Source organism: Diadema antillarum, unplaced genomic scaffold, assembly GCF_040938485.1.
Source record: "Diadema antillarum isolate AM-2024a unplaced genomic scaffold, OU_Dant_1.0 seq00000085_RagTag, whole genome shotgun sequence".
NCBI classification, from domain to species: Eukaryota; Metazoa; Echinodermata; class Echinoidea; order Diadematoida; family Diadematidae; genus Diadema; species Diadema antillarum.
Genome location: NW_027271177.1, coordinates 501,162 through 526,119, shown reverse-complemented (window position 1 = coordinate 526,119; position 24,958 = coordinate 501,162). Strand labels below are relative to the sequence as shown.

General features: G+C 37.3%; 1 protein-coding gene across 1 annotated transcript; it reads left to right on the top strand.

The window, feature by feature from the left end:
* Positions 1 to 6,007: 6,007 nt before the first annotated feature.
* LOC139726463 (putative ammonium transporter 3) lies at positions 6,008 to 16,046 on the top strand. The gene is made up of 6 exons (XM_071637418.1): positions 6,008 to 6,708; positions 8,077 to 8,148; positions 8,870 to 8,929; positions 9,367 to 9,443; positions 14,861 to 15,073; positions 15,523 to 16,046. The coding sequence occupies exons 1-6, from the start codon at positions 6,008 to 6,010 to the stop codon at positions 16,044 to 16,046; spliced, it is 1,647 nt and encodes a 548-aa protein (XP_071493519.1).
* Positions 16,047 to 24,958: the final 8,912 nt, after the last annotated feature.

The window sequence follows — 24,958 nt, the reverse complement described above, 5'->3', positions numbered from 1 at the left end:
TATCACTCTTTTCAGGCGATTGTTATCAATGAGTAATCTTGCTATAAAGTTCTTGAGGTAACGAAGGATGAATAAACTGTCTCTTTGTTCACCAGAAGATCCAGCACAACCTGGCAACGGTCAGAAAACACGTGATAGTCCGACATGAGTATGAATAAATGAAGTTGGCTGACTCGATGCTAGTCAGAGCCAAGTTTTCCCACTCTTTCCACAGATTCTGCTGACCTTGAAATGACCAGCACCTCAGTATTTATAGTCATGGTTACAAAAACAGCTGAACATTCACGAGGGATAGAAGGAAATCAACGTTACTGTAAATGTTTGTTTAAGCTTTTTTAAATTTTCAACCTGCTTAACTCCATTGGCGCTGCGAGCTAGAATGTGCCACTGAAGCTTTACAATACGTACGGCTATCTTCGTTAGATGGCAACTGATTGCCCGCCTGGCCCGGTAGTTAGAAGCGCATGCGCTAAGATATGAGGGAAATTCGGTAGTTGAGGGATATTGTAATTCGTCGCTGAACTTGCTGAACCAATCGAGAGTAAGAGTACGAATACACACATTTTCCCAGGCGTGTACATACATTATGCATGTTTATCTGTGTGTTTGTGTGTGTGTGTTCGTGTGTGTGTGTGTGTGTGTGTGTTGTGTGCTGGTTCGTTTAGGTGTAATTTTGTACCTTGCAAATAACTTGTCAGCCTCTCCACAGTTACGTCCAACAAAGATGTTATTTTTTGACGGCATTTATTTATTTTGTTTGTTTGTCTGTTTGTTTGTCTGTTATTTGCTTTTTGTTTGTTTAATTGCAAAATAACTCAATAATTATTAACGGATTTGCATGAAATTTTGAGAGAATGTTGGTAATGACATCAACAAGAAATAATTGCATTTTGGTTGAGTGATCCGTCTGGGTCCAGGATTTTTTTTCCTCTTGTTTTTTTTTTTCTTTCTTTCTTTTGACGGAATCTGTATCTATTGGGAAATAGGATCATTTTTTAGTAGCTATTTGACTAAAATTGATATCAACATGTTCCAAATGTTACCGAAATGTTTTGATTGTCAAGGAATATGATAATGTTGATGACATGAATCTTGAACTATAATCTAATTGCAAGAAATGGCAATATGGGTGGAAATTAGCTGCTTGGCCGATGACTCGACTAAGCTCTCCGAGTGTTTTTCGATAAGTTCTGAATGCGATCATTTCTCGCGAGAGCTATTATAAGCAATGGATTGATAGTTAGGGCGCCAGCTGTTGTTTCCGTTCGCATAATCCTCAGTAATAATCGTGTTACATCGCGATTATCGTTGTAGCTCGCGTTTGGTACACACTCCCAGTTTGAATTGAATTGAATTGATTGGTTTACTGTTTTGATTAGTACCAAGGTTTGTTTTGTGACTGACATTTTCAATTCTAGTACAAATTGATTTTTTTTTTTTACTTTATTCAGTTTCTAAAAAAGAAGAAAAGCAAAGTTTAAGCTTTTGTTACTCTTTTATTATATCTTGAAAGAGAGACAAAAACAACTTCACGGTGACTAATAAATAAAGTGCAAGACACATGATCATGATGATATACACTTTATCACTCATTAGCCTCATGTTACCCAGATGCTAGTATTTTCAGTGGAGAAATAAGAGAACGAACAGAGTGTTTAATCTCCAAGCTGTAGGCAACACCCGCAGCTTTCTTCACGTCATGAAAATAAAGTGGATTGGTGATGAATTGAGAGTTTGCTGTGTCGCCCTGTTGTAGAGTTAGGAAGAAGCACACAACAATAGATTGAAAAAAAAAAACCCTCTAAAACACTTTAACTTCTCAAAGTGCTTTTTCTCATGGTGAGAACAGGTGACCCCGCCTCTTATTAGGAACAACCTCAGCTGATGGCTGAGTGTTATACACGTTTATTTTATGCCAACTATCCATAATAGAAAGAATGATTTACATAAATGTCGATATACAAAAGTATTTTCCTTACATGTGTTTGATAACAACAGGAGGAAAAAGGGGAAACACGCCTTTATTCTTGTTCTAAGGACGATTATTTGATTAAAATCTGAAAGGGCTCGTGGTGAATTTATATATTTGTTAAGGGCGGTTAGACTACGGGGTGTAATTTGTACCGCAGTTTGACAGAGCAGGTAGCCTTTGCGTTTCATGGGTGTATAGTGGCGACAAAACACGCCAAAGTCCGGAACGTCTTTTGTAGGACAAAATAGCTTCAGTATTAATCAATTTACCCTCTGCTCGTGCGAACTGTTAGGAAACACGGCAAACATTTCGTCTTAAGGTGAGTCTTTAGATCACGGATTAAAATGTAAGCTCTAATGAAAGACTTGCCCCAACCACGTCCATCGGTTTCACCTTCGCTTTATTATTCTTTCTTTCCCTCCCTTTTTTCTCCAGTTACAGAAACACACACACACATACACACACAAAATCAAGTTTTCATTGTTGCGATCACGTACAATTTCTTGGAGTAATCAGTGGTTTGTAATAAGTTCAATGTACATATTCACACCGCACGTGCAGTATACTTAATGAAAGAGCAGCTAACCTGATACGTCCCTTGCGTAAAGGTTTTGATAAGAAAGCGGCAGCATGCAGACACTCCTGTTTATCCTTACATCATGCGGTGCAAGATGTAATTTGCCTGCGAATTCTGCATAATGTAGTATCTAACACATCGACACGAACCCACGCGCTCACGAACACACACGCACACGCACACACACACACACACACACACACACACACACATACATACACACACACGCGCGCGCACACACACACACACACACACGCCCACACGCACACACACACACACACACACACACACACACAACACACACACACACACATACACGAACTAATACAAAGAAACTCAAACACTAGGACCAACAACCAAACAAAATTACAGTATTCTTTTTTTTCCTGCCATCTTACGACGGTTTGGTCTGAGTATGTTGATAGTGTACGCAGCATGCATCCTTTATTTTCTCCTTTTCTTTGAATCTCCTTCACGCCTCTCATACTCCATTTTATGAACAATACCTTATCTTGAGGTTTGATTTTTTTTTTTATTTGTCTCACTCTATTTCCTTGCTTTCATTAATGTCTTATCTTTTCATTTCGATTTTCATTCGTATAATCCTTACAAATTTAATGATTCATGATATATTTTATCATAAACATTATGAACATGAGATATAATATTATAATCACGTTTGTAACTATAAAAAAAAAGATCCAGGGTCGGAAAATCTGTATACACATAAATGTCACTATCAGATGTTTCAGTATCAGAAGTTTTCGGAGACGTTATATTTCCAGTTTTAGTCATTGTAGCATCATTAATGTTCCATTTCTTGAGATGACATGGCGTAGGTATTCTAAACATCCTTCGATGACGGAAAAAAATCAAAGGAAACACCAAGCTACAAGTTGATTAGACGAGACAAAATATTATGCATTTAAGCCCAGGAACATGAAAAGTGGGCACAACCGAAATTTGTTCTGGGTTTCACTGTTAGATGCTTCATAGAGACAATTATCTAAACTTTTTCCCTGTAGGTTTTTCCTTTCTGGTGAAATTTTCCTAATGCGTCACTACTTAAACTAAAGCAGTACTTTGCAGATTAGTTTGGGTTCTGTTTTCTTAATTTTTTAACCACGCTAATGGTTTCCAAACTTGATTTGCCAAAAATGGTAAGTGCTGCATTAAGTTAGCGCAACAAACATCAGATTACTGCAAGAAAATTCACATTGTCTTTGACTCATTTCACTTCGTCATCACAAAACGGTTCGCTAGAGTCATTTAGTTAATGTGGAGGGTATTCATTCGCATCTTTGTCAATGAAAAAAGACACACTCCCTTCGTATAAGAAGATGAGAGATTAGAGTTACGCCATTCTTTTCATTGACATTTCCAGCTCAAATTTCTTAGAAATGTATAGCGCTAGTATTTTTGGTTTCGGAAAACGCGATCAAGAAAAACCTACACTAATTCAGAATTTCACGAGAAAGTGAATGCATTAGTGTCAATTGCCATCCCCTCCCCTCATGTAGCCACTAACACACATCATTCCCCAACAGGAGAGACCGAAATACATATGTAATTCCATTCATTCGGTGCCTTCTTATTGTCTGAAGTCTACTTATCGTTGAACGAGGCGAATATACAGAACAAAGAATGATGGTATGAAACGGCATTCCTGCCCAACGACGAGACAAAATTCAAAATGAAATTGTCCATTTCATTTCAAGCTCATTTCCCTGCAGTGGCAATCTTCCTCCCATCGATCCCAGAACCGCAGTTATATTCTTTTTGCATGCAATCTACGCAATTACGGAAATGCGTTCACAGGCGGCTTGAATCAGGCCACTAGGCCTACTTTGTCGGACAAAGACACAAAATTATATTGACCGAAACTAGATTAAAAGAAAACAGTCCTGGAAATTGTACGTTTCCGTTCGATGAGAATTCTAAAATCGAACACTTGTGCAATATATGATGAACATTAATCTTTATGATGTTTGAAAGTTGGGTCTCTGGTAATGGTTTTACCATGTATTATGTTTAAAATAGTTTCAGAGATAAATTTGAATGTAGAATAGGATTCCATCATTACCATGCTACATTAATCTACGTTTACATAGTCGATGGACCATCACTTGAAAATTCTTACAATCTGGCAAAATGCATAATATTACAAGCAGTTAGTAAGTAGTCCTGTAATTCTTTCAAATTACCCCCCCCCCCAAAAAAAAAAACAAACAAACAAACAAACAAACAAACAAACAAACAAACAAACAAACGAACGAACACACACAAAAAAACCCAACAACAACTGGACTGTGTAAAGCCTTTGGGTACTTTGTTGGCCCAACTGCGCTCGAACAGCATGATAGAATCAATGAGTTTATGGAGTACATATTGTCGAGAGAGCCGCCATAGGCCAGCACAGTTGCTTTCAGCAAAGCCATCTAAACCACGTACCTCCGGATGGAGAAGTGGTGACTAGTATGAAAGTAAAAAGCACCAAAGCACGTCACGAACTCGACACATCACGAGCTCGACGCTCACGAGTCATACAGCCAAGGAGATAGACACTAGTGAACAGTCAAGGCTCACGAGCTCGACATAGGCTCACGAGCAGCGACGAGCTATACGGTCCAAGACTTAGACACGCAGCAAAAAAAGGTGAATTGGGGTTGTATCAGTCAAAGAGTTGGGTTTTTTTTTTTCTTTCTTGCTCGTGGGTGTCGAGATCGTGATATGACCATCCAAAACCGACAAACTCAAAAAGATGAAACGAGGAATAGCATCACACTTAACCTTACATTCTTGGGGAGCATATTGAAAAGGTCATTATTCATTGTGTATATTTTAACAGTCACGATCAATAACTAAAAGGTATGAATCAACCCAGGCTCGATGAATTGTAACTGGATGCTTGTAAAAATATCAGAACGGAATCGCGTATCTTGTTGACGTCATACCCGTGAACATTTCATTACTGGACAGAAAAAAAAAATCAACGTAAAACCTGTGAAGGCACGTGGACGAAAGTATATTCAGTTTCTTGTGATTAAGTGAAAACGTAAACAGTGCTAGTTTGACACACTGTGTTCTCGCAAAAACTTTGACTTAAGGTAATAGATAATGACTATCAAAGACAAAAATCAAGTAGTTTGCTTTTCAGGATGTTTGACGCAAGGAACATAATTCATACTCTCACCGCTCCCCACTGGTACGGTGTGTCTTTTCACACACCAATTGTGTAGCTGTCTAAATTATGATATACGTGATGCATGGCAATAACACAGCATCTGTGGCGCTATATGGACCCGCGAAATAATTTCTCCCTGAAAATCACGGATGTGTAACTCGCCGACCTACATTTGCTGCTCGAACTGTATATCCAGTGAGACGGCTGGGATTTTTATTTAAGGAAAACGTGTCAAAACGACGTCGAGCAGTGGACAGTTCGTGTATAAGCGATCATGACTACGATGGCAGCGCCTTCGACTAGTGCCGGACTGGTGACGAATTCAACGGAGAGAAGTCCGACTGCATATCGCGCGGCGACGTGGGACGATGCTACGTGGATCTTGACCAGCGCCTTTCTCATCTTCACCATGCAGTCCGGTTTCGGCCTTCTCGAGTCCGGGAGCGTGACGCTGAAAAACGAGGTCAACATCATGGTCAAGAACGCCGTCGACGTCCTCTTCGGTGGCATATCGTTTTGGATGTTCGGCTACGGCCTCAGCTTCGGCGTCAATGAAGGCTCGAACCCATACATTGGCATCGGTGACTTTTTTGTAGACAGTATGCGAGTCGACGCCGAGCTCGGTCACCTCTTCGCTCATTTTTTCTTCCACGCTTCCTTCGCAACCACGGCCACGACAATTGTGAGTGGCGCGATGGCGGAGCGGACAAAGCTCGAAGCCTACATCATCTTCTCCTTTCTCAACACCTTCGTGTACGCCGTCCCAGCCCATTGGATCTGGGCTCCCAATGGATGGCTACACACCATGGGTGTGGTCGATATTTCAGGGGCGGGGCCGGTACACCTGTTAGGAGGGGTAACTGGTCTGGTGGCTATCATCATGTTGGGGCCTCGACACGGTCGGTTTGGACCCCAGGAGGATAAGCCAGTTCAAGGCAGTCCTATCAACACACTCCTTGGTCTCTTCATGTTGTGGTGAGTTTAGAACATACGATTTTGAAACAATTTATTCATTTAGGCCTTTCATTACATAATGTTTACAGACTAGTATCTAACTTCTAATTCCCGCTTATCATATCTTAACCCTTCTTAGAATCAATACGTTCTTTAAAGTTGATGCGAGTACCACATGATAAGTGTGACATTCAATGGCGGTAGCAATTTTTATTATAATTGTGGTAACCGAAGTGACGTTGGAATGATGTTGCTGCTACTCATGATGTTGGTGTCAATGATGATAGCAATAACGACAACAGCATCAATTATAGTAGGAGTAATGATGATAATAATAACGATACTAACAATAATGATGCCGATGATGATAATGACGATGATGACAATTGTTACTTCCCGGGAGGGGATATGAATATTAAAGAAAACTTGAAACTTATGATAATGCACAATACCAACTAGATAGAGAGGTTCTTTCTTCAACGCGCTTTATGTCATCACTAAGAATTTTGATTTTTTTTCCCGTAAGACGTTATAAGGGAATTTTGTTAGCAATGCAATGCAGTAGGTCAAACCCATGACGTTTAATTACTTTCATGCCACAACATATATTCTCTCCTCAAGGTAAATGATGATTTGGTATTGTTTAAAAAAATCCATAAAATCGAAAATTTTCATTTCGACGTTTGCCTGACCTTATTATTATTTCCCACATAAATTCTTCTCAGTTCCTGGGGTTTCGGAAAATGGCTGGATTTCAAGATATTTGGAATGTGCTGAATACTGATGTTATCAGAATTCAGAGCAATATGAGATCACTTGAGGCACTGTGTTGGTTCTGATTGATCGTATATATGTATATTTATGTCAGTGCATGAAAACAAATTCTGAGGAAAAATTACTTTCCATGCCTGTATAGTAATAAAGAGACTAATGAAATCCATTTACATACTTTTTTTCGCTCTTCAGGTATGCTGTCCTATGTTCTGTGATTAAATGACAATCCTTACACTATATTGTATTTCCTAAGATTTGTTTATAGGCTTAGTTTGTAAATAATTGCGCTTAGATTTGGTAACTTCAGCCTCCATTTCTGTTATGTGTTGATATAGATGACAAAAAATAGATAAACAACTTAAAAGCGGCTTTTGGGGAATAGCGATTTTAGTAAATTACATATACAAGTATTTCGGTAAATGCAGCGTTGACTTGTATTATTCGTTGATACTAAAAACCGATTTAAATTGATAAACTACAAAGGAGCTGTTTAGCAAGAATGATTTGATCAAATAATCACAGAAACAACAAGAAAGATATGCAAATCAGTCATTGAGCTAATACCTCTCTGCAAACCGTCATTTCATTAGCAATTCATTTCACTTTTATGCTAAGGTGGGGATGGCTTGGTTTCAACTGCGGCAGCACGTACGGCGTAGCCGGTCAGAAATGGATCCTAACAATAAAGTAAGTATGCTTTAGTGCTTATTTTTTGCTTGCGCCGCAAATGGAACAAAGACGCGTTCATGAAGCACATTACTTTAGTTGTTCATTATGTAGATTGATAGATAGTGCGCAGCATAAGGGGAGAGGTTTCTCTTTCCGTAGACGATTCCACATGCAACCATTTCTAGGTGTTTGTTGTTCATTCGTGCATTCAAAATTATTCATTTTGTCCTGCCCTGAAGTGCTCCTATCATATCAGTTTTATCTAATTTCGGGAGACGGATTTAACTTCAGTAAGGTTGTGTCCTTTAGTTTTACACTTGCTTTCAAACAAATAGTTATAGATATAACATAATGTATTCATACTTCACGTATATTATACATGTTTATAATTACACAGCTATATATATATATATATATATATATATATATATATATAGTTTTCCGTTATAAAGTTTAATGCATTCCTATTTGATTAATTCCAATGCTATACCTTCAGACAAATTTGAGCTTGATAAGACAGCAAAACTGGACTGCGTGCTTTAATACCAAAGGGCAAACTTATATTGACGAAGCATGGTCATAAGACAGAGGAATTCATTCCAGACACCCGAGCTTTCTCCCTACTTTTACCACGATCAAAATGTAATGACAAAAATCAGGGCATGGTGCACTGTTACGTGATAACCACTTTTGTATAATATCGGTTTCATCATATTTAAATCCTATTTTGAATTCCCAGATCGGCAGTTTCTACTATCCTTGCATCCATTTCTGGAGGGATAACAGGAATAGCTCTTAGGTAATTACGCTTCCTTTTTTCCCTCCTTATGTACGGTTTTCAACTGTCAACAGTAAATCGTGACTGCAATCTTCGAAAAAAAAAACATTAAAAGATATATTCTCCGGTATGATTCATGTGTAGGCCTACGCATTTTTCGTCGAACATCACATTTAATGGATGTACATATACAGACATAACAACTGTAAATTCACTGTATTGACCGCTAGATACAACATGTCGAAATGAAAATGCTGGAAAGAAAAACAAGTACAGTGTACAATCATTTTCTTTCGATAAATAATTGCAACAAGGTTGTTTGTTTGTTTGTCTGCTTGCTTGTTTTCTTCTGAAAGCAGCACTATACCATGCATCTTGTTTCGTCATTTCAATGCTAGAAATTAATCTTAATGTACATTGTTAGCATAGAGTATTGTCTTCCATCTTTACCCGTGTAGTTATCTTACCCTTGGTCGGAAATTCAACATCGGCTGGTTGATCAACTCTGTCCTTGCATCGCTGGTTTCTATAACGGGTAATTATTGCATCGAGTTGTCACACCAGATTAGCAACCAACATGACATGCCGCATTTTTTTTTTTCAGTACGATTCTTTGCTGATGGCATGAATTCAAATTTCGGAGGTTGCATTAACTGATTAAATTCTCTACAATACAAAGCAAGGACGTTCCTACCACAGTAAATGTACTTTATTATCAGAATAAGCAATAACGAATGTACAGGCTGGAAAATTTTCTCCATTGTGAACTCATCGGTATACTTGTTTGTTTGTTTTCTCCTATTGAAAAGCAATTTTCTCTCTCTCTCTCTCTCTCCCTCTCTCTCTCTCTCTCTCTCTCTCTCTTTCATTGTCTAAAATTAGTCACTAAAGTTCAATGTTAGATGATATAGACTATCCAAACCTTTTAGCATTAAAAAAAGAATGATATGACAATGTAGGATACTCAGGAAGAGATGGCATGTCACTTTCGACCTCGCAATTTTTCCTCCATTGTGTAGGAGTGCGCTATCTTCATTCGAGTTTCCTTTTTTCAGTTGCTGGATAGAAGGACACGAATCTAAAAGAAAGAAGAGCTACCGCTTCTACATCTAAGAGGTTCTGAAAATAAGAACGCCCCAAATGCCATTTCTTGAGAGTGAAAAAAACACATTATTTACGACGTGTACCATTGACGCCAGGATTAACAAAACTAGGCCGTCAACGTTTGCCTTTCTGGACAAAATTGAGCCTTGACAAGCACCATACATTAAACATGACCTCTATTATTCCCGTTCAGTTTTTCAGTTTGTCGATAATGTATTGCATATTTCTTGATGGAGGGTGATTTTTTTATTATCTACCTGCTCCGCTTTGTTGTTTTGAATGCCATAAAGTCATGTAGCATGGGTATTAAAAGTCGGGCTGACTGGAAATGGCACGCGTTCTGAAGCCCTTTCTTCCTTATCGTACATGATATCCGTGTATGTCCCTGTCAACTATCTTATATCTTTTTCCCAAAAGAATAAGAAGCTTGTTTGTTTTTTAATCTCGTCATTCCACATGACATGCAGAATCAAATTGGCCTGTAGGCCTACTTTGTTACTTATTTGCAAAATCCACATGAATTTCCGCATATTTTATTGCGTCGATTGTATATACACGAGTGCAGATATTACGGTTTTTGTCAAGCTTTATAGTCTCTCTTCAAGTCATATCCGCAGTTCATCCACTTCCTTTCCTTTTCACGCTGTACAATCACTTCTCGATATATTTCTGCAGGTCGCTGTCTTCGAATAGTATACTCGTCTTTTCTGCAGTTCTCTGGTCTTGTTGTCACGTTAGTCTTGTCTCATGATTATTGTCTCGTTGTCATCATTGTCATGTCAGTTTTGTTTCAAGAAGTCTTGTTGTGGTATCAGTCTTGTTTCATGTTGTTGTTCTTCAGCTTGTCTCTACACTGTCGTACTACGTGTCTCCTAAGTGGGCATCCAAGCTTATTTCTTTACTGATTTTCTTCTTCGGAGGGGCCAACACATAACAAGAATTATCTCTTCAGAGATTGTCTCAATTTATTTTGACTCATTTTGATGAATTCTTGCAATGATTCATTGTCATATATATATATATATATATATATATATATATATATATATGCTAATGTATAAGACCTAGACTCCGTTTATCATACAGTGCATATGTGACCGTGCACCTCAAAACGAACATAAAGTCGCACACACTGATTTTGCGTGAGGACTGAAAATAAGTGAAATGGGTCAACCTAGCCGAACTTGACTTTTTCATATTTTCTGAAAGAGCGGGTCTTCTTTTACATTATGCTACAATTTGGTATCATAAAACGGGCAGGAAAGTGTGTTTTTTTAGCAGTTTATCTCGAACATTTTTGGTAGAATAGTGTGACTAGGTGTGTCTTTGGAATCCCTTTTTCATTTCTGAAAAAGCTTGTCCACACTCTTCACTTTCAACTCTAATAACTTTTGAAAGGATAATGCTACTGCTTTGAAAGTTGACATTCATTATGGACAGAATGTGCTAATGAGGCATGCTTAATTTCAGTTTAATCCGATAATTCCTTCATTGTTGTTACTCTGGTGGTTTACTTCCTGTTTTGTTTTGTTTTTTGTCCCATTCATCGCACAGCCAGCACGGTTTGGTGAAGATTAAGCGCTTGAATAGACACTGTACATCAGAGCCTCTTTTCTCAGTTCACACTTTTCCTGAGTTTGTGCTTTCTTTCCAATATTTAGATAGGTTAGGAGAGTCCATTTGATTTGAGTTATACATCAATTTAAAGCTTAAAGTCTTCTCTTTCAGAATATTGTCTTAACTAAAAATTCATGTCTGGCGACTTTTTGTTTGTTTTGAGGTGCAGGGTCACATATAGTCTACAAGGAGCGAAGTGTCATTTTGTTTTGTTGAAAATTAACAATGAAATTGTAATTAAACTTAATTGCACTGAAATTTTCCATTGGTGAATTCGTGTCGTCAATTTTTGAAGCGCCCTAAACCCTTGATATGCATAATGGCCCTTTTTTCGGCATTTGGCGCATGTCGAGAAACCTAATGTATTGTCCTTTTATACAGATTACCTAATCCCACTAATTCCCAACATGTTGTCACGGCCTTCCGGTACCATGGGTAGGATCGAGGTACATAACCATGGTATCCGCACGTGACTAGGCTTGCTACCTTTACAACTAGGTCAAGTTCGGAGGAATTACCTGAATGCTAATGCAAAACTTTGGCATATTATGTTGGTGAATGGTTTTAAAAGGGATGGTGCAGTTTCGGTTGAGATGGGGATTCGGGTTTCCTAACCTTTTTTAATGCTGATTTTTGAAATGATAAGAAACCTTTTATGTAATAATGAGAGAATGTATAATTCTAGATGAATTCAAAGTTTGTTGGTTTTTGAAATGGCTGAAATATCCCAAGCAAAGTGATGCTAATAAAAGGCGGGACCCACCTTTTAATAAGATCGCTTTGTTTTACTTTTCTTTGTTGATATCTCAGTCATTTAAAAAAGATCATCATGCAGAAAACTTTGAATTCCTCCTAAATTTGGAGAATTTTGAATTGTCATGAAGTGATTTTTAAATATCTTGCAAAAAAAAGTTAAAAGTTGAATTCTCGCCTAAACCGATATTTTACTATATCCCTTTAACACTGTCCTGCAAACGGTTCAATAATCAAATTCATACTAACAAGAAGTTTTGTTAAAATTGCCCAAAATGAGATCATTGCCATCTTGAGTTATTCTATATTTGGTGCTTCAAGTCCATCGCAACAACGACGCAATTTTTCTCACTTTCACTTGAAGTTTTCAAAATAATGTCTTCGGAGTGAGGTTCCGATGATGAGCAGAATGTTTTGGTTAAAACGGTAACATCACTTCCCAAGTATCTCATTTATGACAAGCATCATCTACATCTACACCGATACAGACTCACTTTCTGCGTTACAATAACACTGATCTACATATTGATTATGTCTGTTTCTCTTCCTCTCTCTCTCTCTCTCTCTATGTATATATATATATATATATATATATATGTATACACATATATATTTATCTATCTATTGATATATATATATATATATATATATATATATATATATATAAATTATTATGATATATTGCTGTTTTATTGCAAACACCTCCGTGCATGTTCTTTTACGTCAAATTGCTGTTCTGATGAATTTACGTTAAGTTCCTTTTCTATTTTGTATTTCTTTATTCTGTTCAAGTTTGTTGCAATTTGGAAGCTTCTTTTTTTTTTGTTATGTTGATTCCCAAAGCTCTGACAAAGGCCCGTCGAAGGGTAGAAAGCTGGGTATTGACATAAAAAGCACTTAAATAGAGTGAACGAACGCAACGTCAACTGCCTCCTCCTGTCCGTCACTATTATACGAAATAATTCAGCACCCATCACTTACGTGGCCAAAGCCACTTCACGTTAGTTTTATATATATATATATATATATATATATATATATATATATATATATAATGGTATTATTATCCGCGTGTTGGAATAAGAGCATGAAGACGATGAAGACAAACAAGTTGACATACTGTAATGCATTAGACTGCAACTTCATTTATTTGTAAACCAAATTTTCGACCCTTGCACGGATCTTCCTCAGGGTAACAGCATATATATATATATATATATATATATATATATATACATGTATATATATGTTTGTTTGTTTGTTTGTTTTATTTTATTTAATCACGGGATAAAATGCCCTCGATCAGCCAGATGAGGCTGTTTTTCAGAGAGGCCGTGAGTACAGTGTTACATCAACAACAAAAACAACACAACAGTTAACAAATCAATCAAAGTAAATCAATAATTACAAAAAAACACATAAAAAACAACATGCATAACATAATGATTTACATTACAATATAGCAGAAACTAGATACCAAGAACAAAAAAAAAAGAGGAATATAAACGTTACCACTAAGCACAAACGCTACAAAAGAGGGTGACACAAACAAGTTCGCGTAAATTCAGACAAATTAGCTCAAACATAGTTATGAAATCCACACTATAACACATACTCTAACATTCTTTCAAAAGCCTTCAAATTACTTAGTATTCTTACATTTTCGGGGAGGTTATGGAATATTTTAACACTGGAATAAATGCATCCAAATTTCATGAAATTTGTTCTGGGTTTTGGAAGTATGATAATATTACGTGAATTACGTAAATTATGTTTATCTATTTTGATAACCACTTTTTTTACAGATAAATAATGGCAATAACTGGTGTAATACTTTAAAGATAAATATTGCCGCGTGTTTTTCCCAGCGATTCATAATTGCTTCTACGCCAGATAATTCACATAAGGCTCGACTACTGAAACGATTATCTACTAATAGAATGGTGAGGAGAGCCCTCTTCTGCAAAACACTTATTTGATTTACTAGACTTTTACTGGCGTTCCTCCACACAATTGAACAATAATCCAAATAGGGCTGAATCAACCCTTTGTATAAAATAAGGACGGTGTCTTGCGGAATATATGGCCTTATTCTCTTGAAGCAGTACAACGCAGAAGAGAGTTTGGCCTTTACATTGGCAATGTGATTGTTCCACGTCAGGGTGTCGTTTAAGGTCACACCTAAATACTTACAGAAGCTTTTTTGTTGTACGCAAAAATCATTAACCGTAACCTTAACGTTATCAAAGAGGCGTTTTTTCCGCATAGGTGTGACAATCATGTATTCACACTTTTTCTCGTTTAGCAGTAGTCCATTGTACCTCAGCCAGTTATCTATACACGTATATATATATATATATATATATATATACATCTAAGTGAAAGGCGTCATTTTTTCAGTGGATCTAGCGCCTTTTGGAAGCAAGCCCTTCAATGCATTCATGTATACCTATAAGGATATCCATTTATCTCTCACAGCCTACTGCGCGCTTGCCCACCCGTGGCAATCCATCGTCATCGGTGCCGTGGGCGCCGTCATCGGCTGCGCTGCCACTCCACTGATGTCCAAGCTGAAGCTCGACGACCCCGTCAGCGTCGTGCCCGTCCATCTCTTTCCAGCCATCTGGGGCCTACTGGCTGTGGGGATATTTGGCGAGGTTGACACCCTTGGGACGTTCAATCGCCATGATGGTTAGCCTCAACCTTGACTAAAAATGAAATTTCATTCCTACAAACTTTTTGTAGTCCTTTTTTCAGTATTCCGGATTTCCTTTTTTTTTCGCAGAAATACATGAGTGAAGCCCAAAGAGGGAAGTAAATACTGTTAATTTGCGGGGTTTTTTTTTATGCTTTTGTGGTTGACTGTTTTATGTATAATGACTAGTTTTGAAATACTACTCTTCATTTTTTTTTTCAAGAAACCGTCAATTGCTTTGGCCATTGCGGTACTGAATGAAATGGTATAGCTTTGTCAGTTGTAAGTTTCTTATTACCTCTCAAAAAGTCACAATCTGATTCCCCTATCTCAACCAAAACTATACTATCCCATTAAGAATGAGGTTATCATAGGTTATGTTACAAGTGTTACAAACGTACCGCCGCCTGATATGAATGATGTAAGATTTGTCTCTCTGGTGCAGGATTAATCAAGGGTGGAGGTTTCTGGCTGTTGGGGGTCCAGCTTCTCTCTGTGGTATGTCTCTGTGTATGGACGGCCCTCACATCATTCATCTTCCTCTACGTCCTCAAGATCACCGTCGGTCTTCGCGTCTCTCTCCACGAGGAGCTCATGGGGGCCGACATCGTCGAGCACGGGCTCCACGGCGTCTACAACAAGAGGACGGGCGAGCTCCGCGACGCCGAGAACCGCCTCATCCTCACCATCGACAAGTCCACGAAGGAGAGCTATGAGAGATCACTGGACACGCTGCGCCGGCTTATCAGGCTGAACGGGGGATTGGTGTTCTCCATGCAGCGCGCTACCTGCACCACTGTGGGAGACATCCGCAGAGGCTCCTTGGCTGCATCGGAGCTTTGCCGCAATGTGCCAAAGGACAGCGAAAATGATGACGGCACAATCCAAAATGGACGTCCCATTCACGTTCATTTCCTTAACGCCGCCATGGAAGGAAGACCACTTGGAAGCGTTGGGGCTGAAAGGTAACAAGTATAGTGGTATGAACGAAAAACACAAAATAAAGGAGAAAAATGTCACAACACAGACTGCGCAGGGAGCATGGTGAAAACCGTGATCTCTTAGAATAACTCTCCGCGTGCCTAAAGCCTTGAGTAGCAGCCGTCTGGGTCTCTCTTGGACTCAGACCCATGTCGACAAGGGACATGAATCATAGTGCTCCAGTTGGCAGAGGATGACTTTTATTGCTGTTGTTTTTATGGTCATGCACCCTAAGAAAAAAGGGGTCCAACTTCAATTTTTTTTTTCAATTCAAAGTTTATTTCATTTTTCGACAAAACATATAAGTTACACTTCTTTTGACAACAGAGAATAAGGTAAACAGAACATTATGTATCGAAAAGAATATAAAACAATTGAGGAGGACCACATAGTAATTATACATTGTAGTAAAAAAAAAACAGAAGTGATCTAAATATAGTACATGTATAACTTTGCTTAAAGTGAGAAAAATGGAGAGACCCACTAAAAAGACAGAGCTTGTAGAATGTGGGCCCCTCTGGAATAATAACATCCATGGAAAAATTAATTAAAGCATTATAAATACAATAGGAGAGGAAAAAAAAGAGGAAGAAGTCTGGAAGCCCACTGAGAACTAGAATCACAGATAAATACACTTACTATTACAGACGTGAACAACATAGGACAAGACTAGACAACAAAACAACTGCTGGAGAAAAGTCTGTACGGGACAAAACGGGATGGACAAGACAAACAGACGCGAAAAAAACATGAAACAAGACTAGACAGCAAAACAACTACTGAAGAAAAGGCTGTACGGGACAAAACGGAATGGAAACGATGAACAAATAGAAGACAAAATAGCAAACGAAAATGCACAACAGAGACAGCGATCTTCGACAGAAGTGTATCAAGGGAAAAAGAAAATGGTTGTGGAGGGGAAAAAAGTGATTGTAGTGTCTGAAAGGAGAAAAGCAAGGAAATGAAGGGACGTGAGAACAGGAATAAGACAGACATTCATGTCTTTGACTCTTTTGGCGAAAGCGTATATAGCAGCAGACATTCAAAAGATTAGAATTTATTCTTCAAAGAGGAAAAAGTAAGTCTGTATGTGAGAAAGAAGGCCAAATGGCTAGTTGAGTCCTGGAAAGTCATACGACTGCAATAGAAAGGACTTCAGTCTCCTCTTGAAAGAATGTATGGATGGGGCGTTTTTTATATCATGATTCAGAGAATTCCAATAATTTGGGCCGATATAAATAAGTGTATTTTTAGCAAGAATCGTGCGTAAGAGGGGTAAGTGAAATTCATTGGAACGCCTAGTGGGATATTCATGAAATGATTGGTTTTTTAGGAACATGGAATTAAAAATAGACGGAAGCAAATTATTACAATACTTATACATAAATTGGCCTAAGTTATACAAAAATAAATCTTTAATTTTTAAGAGCTTATTGGAGGTAAACAACGTGTTTGTATGAGAACGTACAGGGGAATGGCAGATAATGCGGAGGGCTTTCTTTTGCAAGAGGGACACTCTTTCAAGTAAATTCTGATGCGTGTTGCCCCATACTAAAACTCCATAATTCAAATGACGCAATATTAACGACGAATATAACATAAGTAATGTTTTTTGAGGAATATGAAATTTCAATCTATTAATAACACCTGTATTACGCGATATTATATTACAAATATTATCAACATGTGATTTCCAGGAAAATTTATCATCTACAATGACCCCCAAGAATTTAATATTTGATACTCTTTGTAGATGAGAATCATCTAAAACTATATTAGTGTTTAAACTATCAACAGTATTGCTGAAAATCATATATTTCGTTTTTTGAGCATTAACCCGTTGAGGACGGTTTGATTTTGCTACAACACGCATTTCCCATAGACCCTTGCCCGAGTATACTCGGGACTCGTCCTCAACGGGTTAAGTGATAACTTATTAGCTCTGACCCAATTTGTCACTTTATTCAATTCAATGTTAATTTTGTGAACAAGAAAATCAATATCATTATGGGCAAAAAAAAATACGTTAGTATCATCTGCAAAATGAATAAAAGAGAGATCATCAGATATACACGACAATAATCATTGATATAAATAATGAACAATAACGGCCCTAAAAGACTTCCCTGTGGGACGCCACATTTGACTTCTCTGATAACTGAATCATTGTTTTTAATTGTAACAAATTGTTTTCTATCGAACAAATAACTCTTGAACCACGCCAAGGCCTTCCCACGTACTCCATAATGCGATAATTTATAAAGTAAAATGTCATGATTGATGGTGTCGAAGGCCTTGGAGAAGTCCAAGAAAATACTAACTAAATGAGAATGATTATCGATGGCATGAACTATTCTATCAACGAAATATAAAAGAGCATGCGAAGTACTATGTTTCTCACGAAAACCAAACTGATAGTTCGTAAAAACTTCATGTACCTTTAAAAAATTGCTCATTCTCTTATAAATAAGTTTTTCTAAAACCTTAGAAAGTGAAGACAATAATGAAATTGGGCGATAATTACTGACTTCAAGTTTATCACCTTTCTTAAATATTGGTATTACTTTAGCCAATTTCATTTTATCCGGAAACACACCGTTGAGGATTGACAAATTAGATATATGAACAAGTGGATCAGCAATCGAGGAAATAACACCGTTAAGTATGAAATTATCTATCTCATCATAACCAGAACTTCGTTTGTTCTCAAAACAGGAAACTATATCAATAATTTCAAATCTATTAGTTGGTGTAAAAAATATGGAATCAGAGTTGCGCTGACCTAAAAATTCAGTAAAATGAGTTTCTGTTGCAGGAATAGTTTGAGCATAATTTTCACCTATTTTTGAAAAATAGGAATTGAAAATATTTGCAATATGAAGAGAATCATTAATCACTTCATCATTCACTTTAATTTTATCAATGTCAGAGTGCTTACTCGGAACATTCATGGCCTGTTTCAGAATTTTCCAAGTATTTTTCATATCAAACCTATATCTCGAGAATTGCTTGAAGTGATATCTTTTCTTTTAGGGTGCAAAGTAAGGGTGCAATTTTGTACCCTTCATACCAGAAAGATGGGAAGCTGTACCTTAAAGGTTATTATATTTCAGCAAGTTTCATGAGTGAAATTTGAGATATGAATTCGCATGCCAGGTTGCATAATCCACGTCATCAATTGGTCAGTCCAAGTCACGTGGTCTCAGTTCAGTGTGGCTGGCATACCAAATTTTTAATATAAGATTCACGTATGTCTTTTTCATTGCATATGCATTCAAAAGTTACACAACGACATGTTATGTATAATTATGAGCATACTCTTTTACAGCTTTTTCTGTATCAATGTATATATACACATATATAATATCCTACGTGTGTATATTATATGAATATCATCCTATATCTATAGGATATACATGCTTTTTGAATGATTAAAAAAAACACTATACGGACTTTGAGTCAGTGATATGTCATTACATATACATAAGAAATCCGCCAACAATGTCCATATGCCCATGTTAGGAATTCTCAGGCAGACATTGTTTGTTTGTTTTTTCGTTTTCTAATGAGCCCGTGTACGAAGCGAGGTTGTGTCCATTGATCTGCCTAAAAGTATAACACGTGCATGTATAATTATGCTCTTTTTCAGCTCTTCGTTGTCTTACTAACATATTAGAGCATTTGGAAGCAAAAACTCCGATGTTGCTCCTGTGTAGAAATTCCATTTCTTTGAAAACATTCCACCCAACCATTGATGATATATCAGTCGTTCATTGAACAAATACAATGTACATGTACAATGTATAAAACATCAAAATAGTCTATAAATATAGGAAAAGGGTTTCACGAGTGCATAGGTGCCTTCAAATTCATAGAAATAGATTTTACATAGTAATTACCCTTATGTATGGACGATCAAAAGTTCGGCTGTCATTACATCACAATCCTGTGATTACCCAATCTACTAGTATGCTAATAGATAAACCAATTCCATTTTGCTTCTTCTTTTTAACTGTAAGAGAGGTTCAAGTGTTTTTCCCTGTTCCCCAATTTCTCCCCAAAAGAAAAAACAAAAAATGTTTACAGTATCTCCTTCCCTAGAGTCCAGTCATTCAGTTCGTCCCTTGGAAAGAGACGCAAAAGGATTGAGGTATATCCTCAGCAATCTGCTCAAATACCGGCTGTCAATCTCGAGGTCATATCGACCTTAGTCTGAGCTATATACATATATTCTTGTTTTTTTAATGGCATAGATTAGCCAGCTATTGATCCATGTCATATTTACGTTTGTGACTTTGCAAGTGGATCTGGAGAAAACCACTCAAGTAGTCTACGCCTGAACAGCCGCATTTGCCTACTTGCAACGCGATATATTTTTGAAATTGATTACCGGGCTGAAAAGCTATATTAATGTGAATAAACCACTCTCGGATGTTTATTGCCTTTTAGGGGCAAACATTGGCCATTTCAACTCTTGAACCTTGGAATTACCATTATACCTCTTAATTACGGGAGACCGTTAGGTTGCACAAAATACTGATATGTAACATTCATAAATATCAAATGGGTTAGTCAAATACCGGTTAGTGATTGGCTAAACACAGTCATGTGATGGAGGAACATTGGTTATGTTCGCCCATGGGAGAATATTTTCACGTAACAAATGATAGAAGGACCCGTGCACAGTGAATTTGGCTCTGCGCGAGCGAGCGATCGAGTGCGTTGTTCTGATGGTTGACGTTGACGTATTTGACGTATTTGACTAACCCATATAATATAACAGATGATGACTTTTGTTGTCGGGAACATGTACCAAACGTTCGGGTGGAACATTCGGTATGTTCCCTCCCCAGCCAGTCATCATCTATATAATGTTGCGCCGTGTGGTGATTAACTTTTAAGGAACATCTCGCCTGTTGTTGTTGTTTTTGTTGTTGTTGTTGTTGTTGACAAACATAGCGAGTAATAAGCCTGTATTCAGCATGAATTTCAAAATCTTACCGCATAAAACTGTTACTTACAGCTATACTTCTATTATCTACAGGGATTTAAATCGACTGGACGGGATATTAATTGTCACTAAACAGAGCCAATGATTATGTGATTGTGGATTGTACTCGAAGTTGATTTATTAATTATTTTGTCTTTTGTATATTGTAAAGCGGATAGAAACATTTTGTTCATAAAAATTTTCCATATCATCATTATCATCAACATTATCTCATGTCGCTTCCCTGGAGTTCCTTGACCTGGTTTACGCTCCTTTATTTTTTTTTCGTTATACAGTTCTTTCTTTTTATTCATAACTCAAACATAAACATTATGACATTATTCAATGTCCACATGACTGACATAATCAAACAATCCAGACTAAATCACGTATAAATAACGATTAATTTCAGCATAACAACGGAAAATCAGTGAATCTCGAATAGATCCAGCTAGATTACAATATTTCTGCATAAACTCAATAAAAGGTGCATGTGACAATGTCATGGCTGATGCCTGCATCGCTCCTTTAAGCTGCCGGCACTGATAGGACGAAAGAACCTCGTGAAACTGGTGCGACAACCATCGATGAACCTTACGGCTCTTTCCTGTTTAGGAACCATATAATATGTATAAAATCCAAAGGTAAAACAAACTATGAACACCCTTCTTGTCTCTATCCTTTTCCCATTTGCTTAATTTCCTTTATATCAATATCTATATAATTATCAATTGCAAATATGACATTGATTTAAATGCAGTGTATTTTGTGTGTGTGTGTGTGTGTGTGTGTGTGTGTGTGTGTGTGTGTGTGTGTGTGTGTGTTGTGTGTGTGTTGCTGTTGTTGTTGTTGGTTGTGGTAGTGATGGTGGTGGTGGTGGTGGTGTTGCTTTTACTTCTTTGGGATGAGGGTTTCAAGAGTGATTTAGTTTTTGTTTCCGTATCTCTGTAAAGTCGAATACCTCTAATGGTGAATATGGTTGTGCTATATAAAGGCATAATTTCTTCTCGTGGTTAATTTTTATTCCTAAATATAACACGAAACACGTGCATGTGTTGCACGTTTCCGAATGTTCATCTTCCTCTGCGATTGACATTACCTGCTGTATGTCCATTTTGTATATGAAGAGTTTCGTATAATGTGAACTTCCAGCTGTTCACCTTGTTATATATAGATAATTAGATCCTTTCTGCAGACAATTGTAAAATTAATTGAAAAAAAATAAAATAGGAATGCATGCCATTATACACATGGTACATGGAGAAAATTGAGAGGTGAGAGTTTAAAAGTTTTGTTTCCAACAAGTTAGAGGATATGATGAGTTTAACAAATAGCAAGGTTATTGCGAATGAAGTAAGACTAGATAAGGGGCACTGATGTGAATATGAAATGCTAAAAAACCTATGCATTTAATTTCATGGGTACAAGCCATATCAAGGTTAGGTTGAATACAGGGGTAGAAATGAAAAAAAAAACCCGAGGTTTATGACAAAATAGTGACTGGCAGAAAGTGAAGTGAATGCACGAAAAAGACGTTGGCAAGCCATGTCCAATTAAATGAACGCGACCGAAACTTTACAAGGACAGACGCAATAATCATGTGGAAGAATGAGGCGTTAATGACGGCTCGAAATGTCGAACGCAGTTAATGAAATGAGACTGAAATCAATTTCATACTCGTCTAGCCACAGTTTAATACGCTGCATTGAGCCCCAGTATCCTGAATCTCCAAATCACAATTGCACCAGCAATTGGAGTACACTGTGAATTTCTGCTTGCAGGTTTTTGTTTGTTTGTTTGTTTGCTTGTTGATTGTTTTATCGCAAGCCCTCATCATCGAGTTCTATTACATTGGCCTGAAATCAGCTGCGGGTGAAGCTGTAAGAACAAAAGCATGTGAGAAAAATAAAGAGTATCTCGACCGAAATATGGTATTTTTCTTTTTTGTCAGATAAGGTTTCATAGAAATATACATTATGTGCAACGTGAATGTCTGTCTTCGCGGAAAGTATAATGGGAAAACATGCAGGCCTACGTACGGCGATGTTTTGGGGATGAGATCTATGAATCTTAACTAGCTATTGTTCTCTCTCTCTCTCTCTCTCTCTCTCTCTGTATTTTATATATATATATATATATATATATATATATATATATATATATTTGGTTGTTTTTTTTCATTCATTCTGCACTCATGGGACGGATTGCCCTTTCAGCCAAAGTTAGAGCTGATTTTCAAAGGGGTCCTTGATGAAGATGTACGGTAGTCACTTTTTCACACTTTCCTTTACTTTACCAACATCGTAATAAAGAAAATATTAATCTCAAAAAGTTCTTGTTTCCATTATATCATTTTTGCAATCAGTCACCGTTAAATGAATATGCACTGGAAATGAATGAACACTTTTTTTCCCAAGGATGTTTGTCGTGTTTGTATCTTTATAAAACACTTTACTGAAACACGTGTATCGTCGTTTTATAATAGCAAATGATTGTGCATAATTTAATCGTGATTAAACTAAACATATGCAATATGGAATATGTTAGAAATAATCCCACGTTCATTCCGTTAACAGCCGTCGAGTTTCCCCCTAAGTTTGTAATGGTGCTTTGGTGACCAAGCGTTGCCATGGTGATGTAATTTATGTCATGGAGATATCACTAAGCTGATGAGTGCAAAATCTAGCGCTCGTGACCAGTCATAATATGGCCATACATAAATCAGTAAGGAACATCCCTATCAATACCACTATAATGATTCCACTTTCACCGAGCTTGTTTCCTCTTCCTGTCACCGATATGTCAGTTATTCAAGTGTGAATAAAACCCGAAACCTGAGGGCTGAAGACACGGGGGAGGGGCGGTGCATGTTGGCGTTGTGTGGGGATGTGTGTGTGCATGTTTGTATGTTTTCTCGCAAATGGCCTCGTTTGTTTTGTTTTGGGTTTTTTTTCTCTCTCTTTAGAGAAGCAGTGAAATATGCCCCGTTTTGTGTTTTAAGCAAATTATCTATGAAGTTCCCGTTTTGCGGGCTTTTTGCGAGAATATGTGTTTTAAAAAAACACGGATTTCGTTTCCTTAGTTAAAAGAGTTACAATGTAAGTTTGACATCAATTTGCACAATGTTAGTGTTACTGCATTTTGTTCTTATATAGTGTAAGATTGACGTTATTGTGTAAAATGTTTGTGTTTAATGCAGTTTGTCTATGTATGATGTGTTGTTTTGTTTCTGTGAACGTTTCTGTTTCTATGATATGAAATTGAATGAAAAATAAAGACTTATCAAAAAGAAACAATGACAAACAAAAAAGGTAGACACACACACACACACACACACACACTAATATTCATTCTCACCCACACACATAACATTACATTAAAGACCGATATACATGCAACCTATCAAGCACGCACGTACACACACACACACACACAGACGCATCCAATTACGGGCACAAAACTGGGAGAAGTCAATTAATCAAAATGTAAAAGGTCACAAAATAAACTAATTTATTACAACGATGTGATGTGCTTCTGGGTAATATCTGCTTTAGTGAGACAGTTGCTTCCGAGTCTGTGATTCTCTGCACACTTATGTCTTGCACATGGTAGATTCAATTTCCTTAAAGGACAAGTCCGCCTTCATAATCGATTGAGTAGATGCAGCAATATAAGTAGAACACACGCTGAGACTTTGAGGAAATCGGACAATCCATTCAAAAGTTATGATTGTTTTAAGTTTTTGCTCAGCCACTGCTGGATGAGAAGACTATACAGTGTATGATATCATATGCGTAGAACAATATAAGGAAATGTGAAGAGTATTTCACAAAATGTATTGTTTTAAAATAAAAATGCACATTTTCTCGACTTGTCACTGACATAACTATGTTAAGGGTAATATCATTTC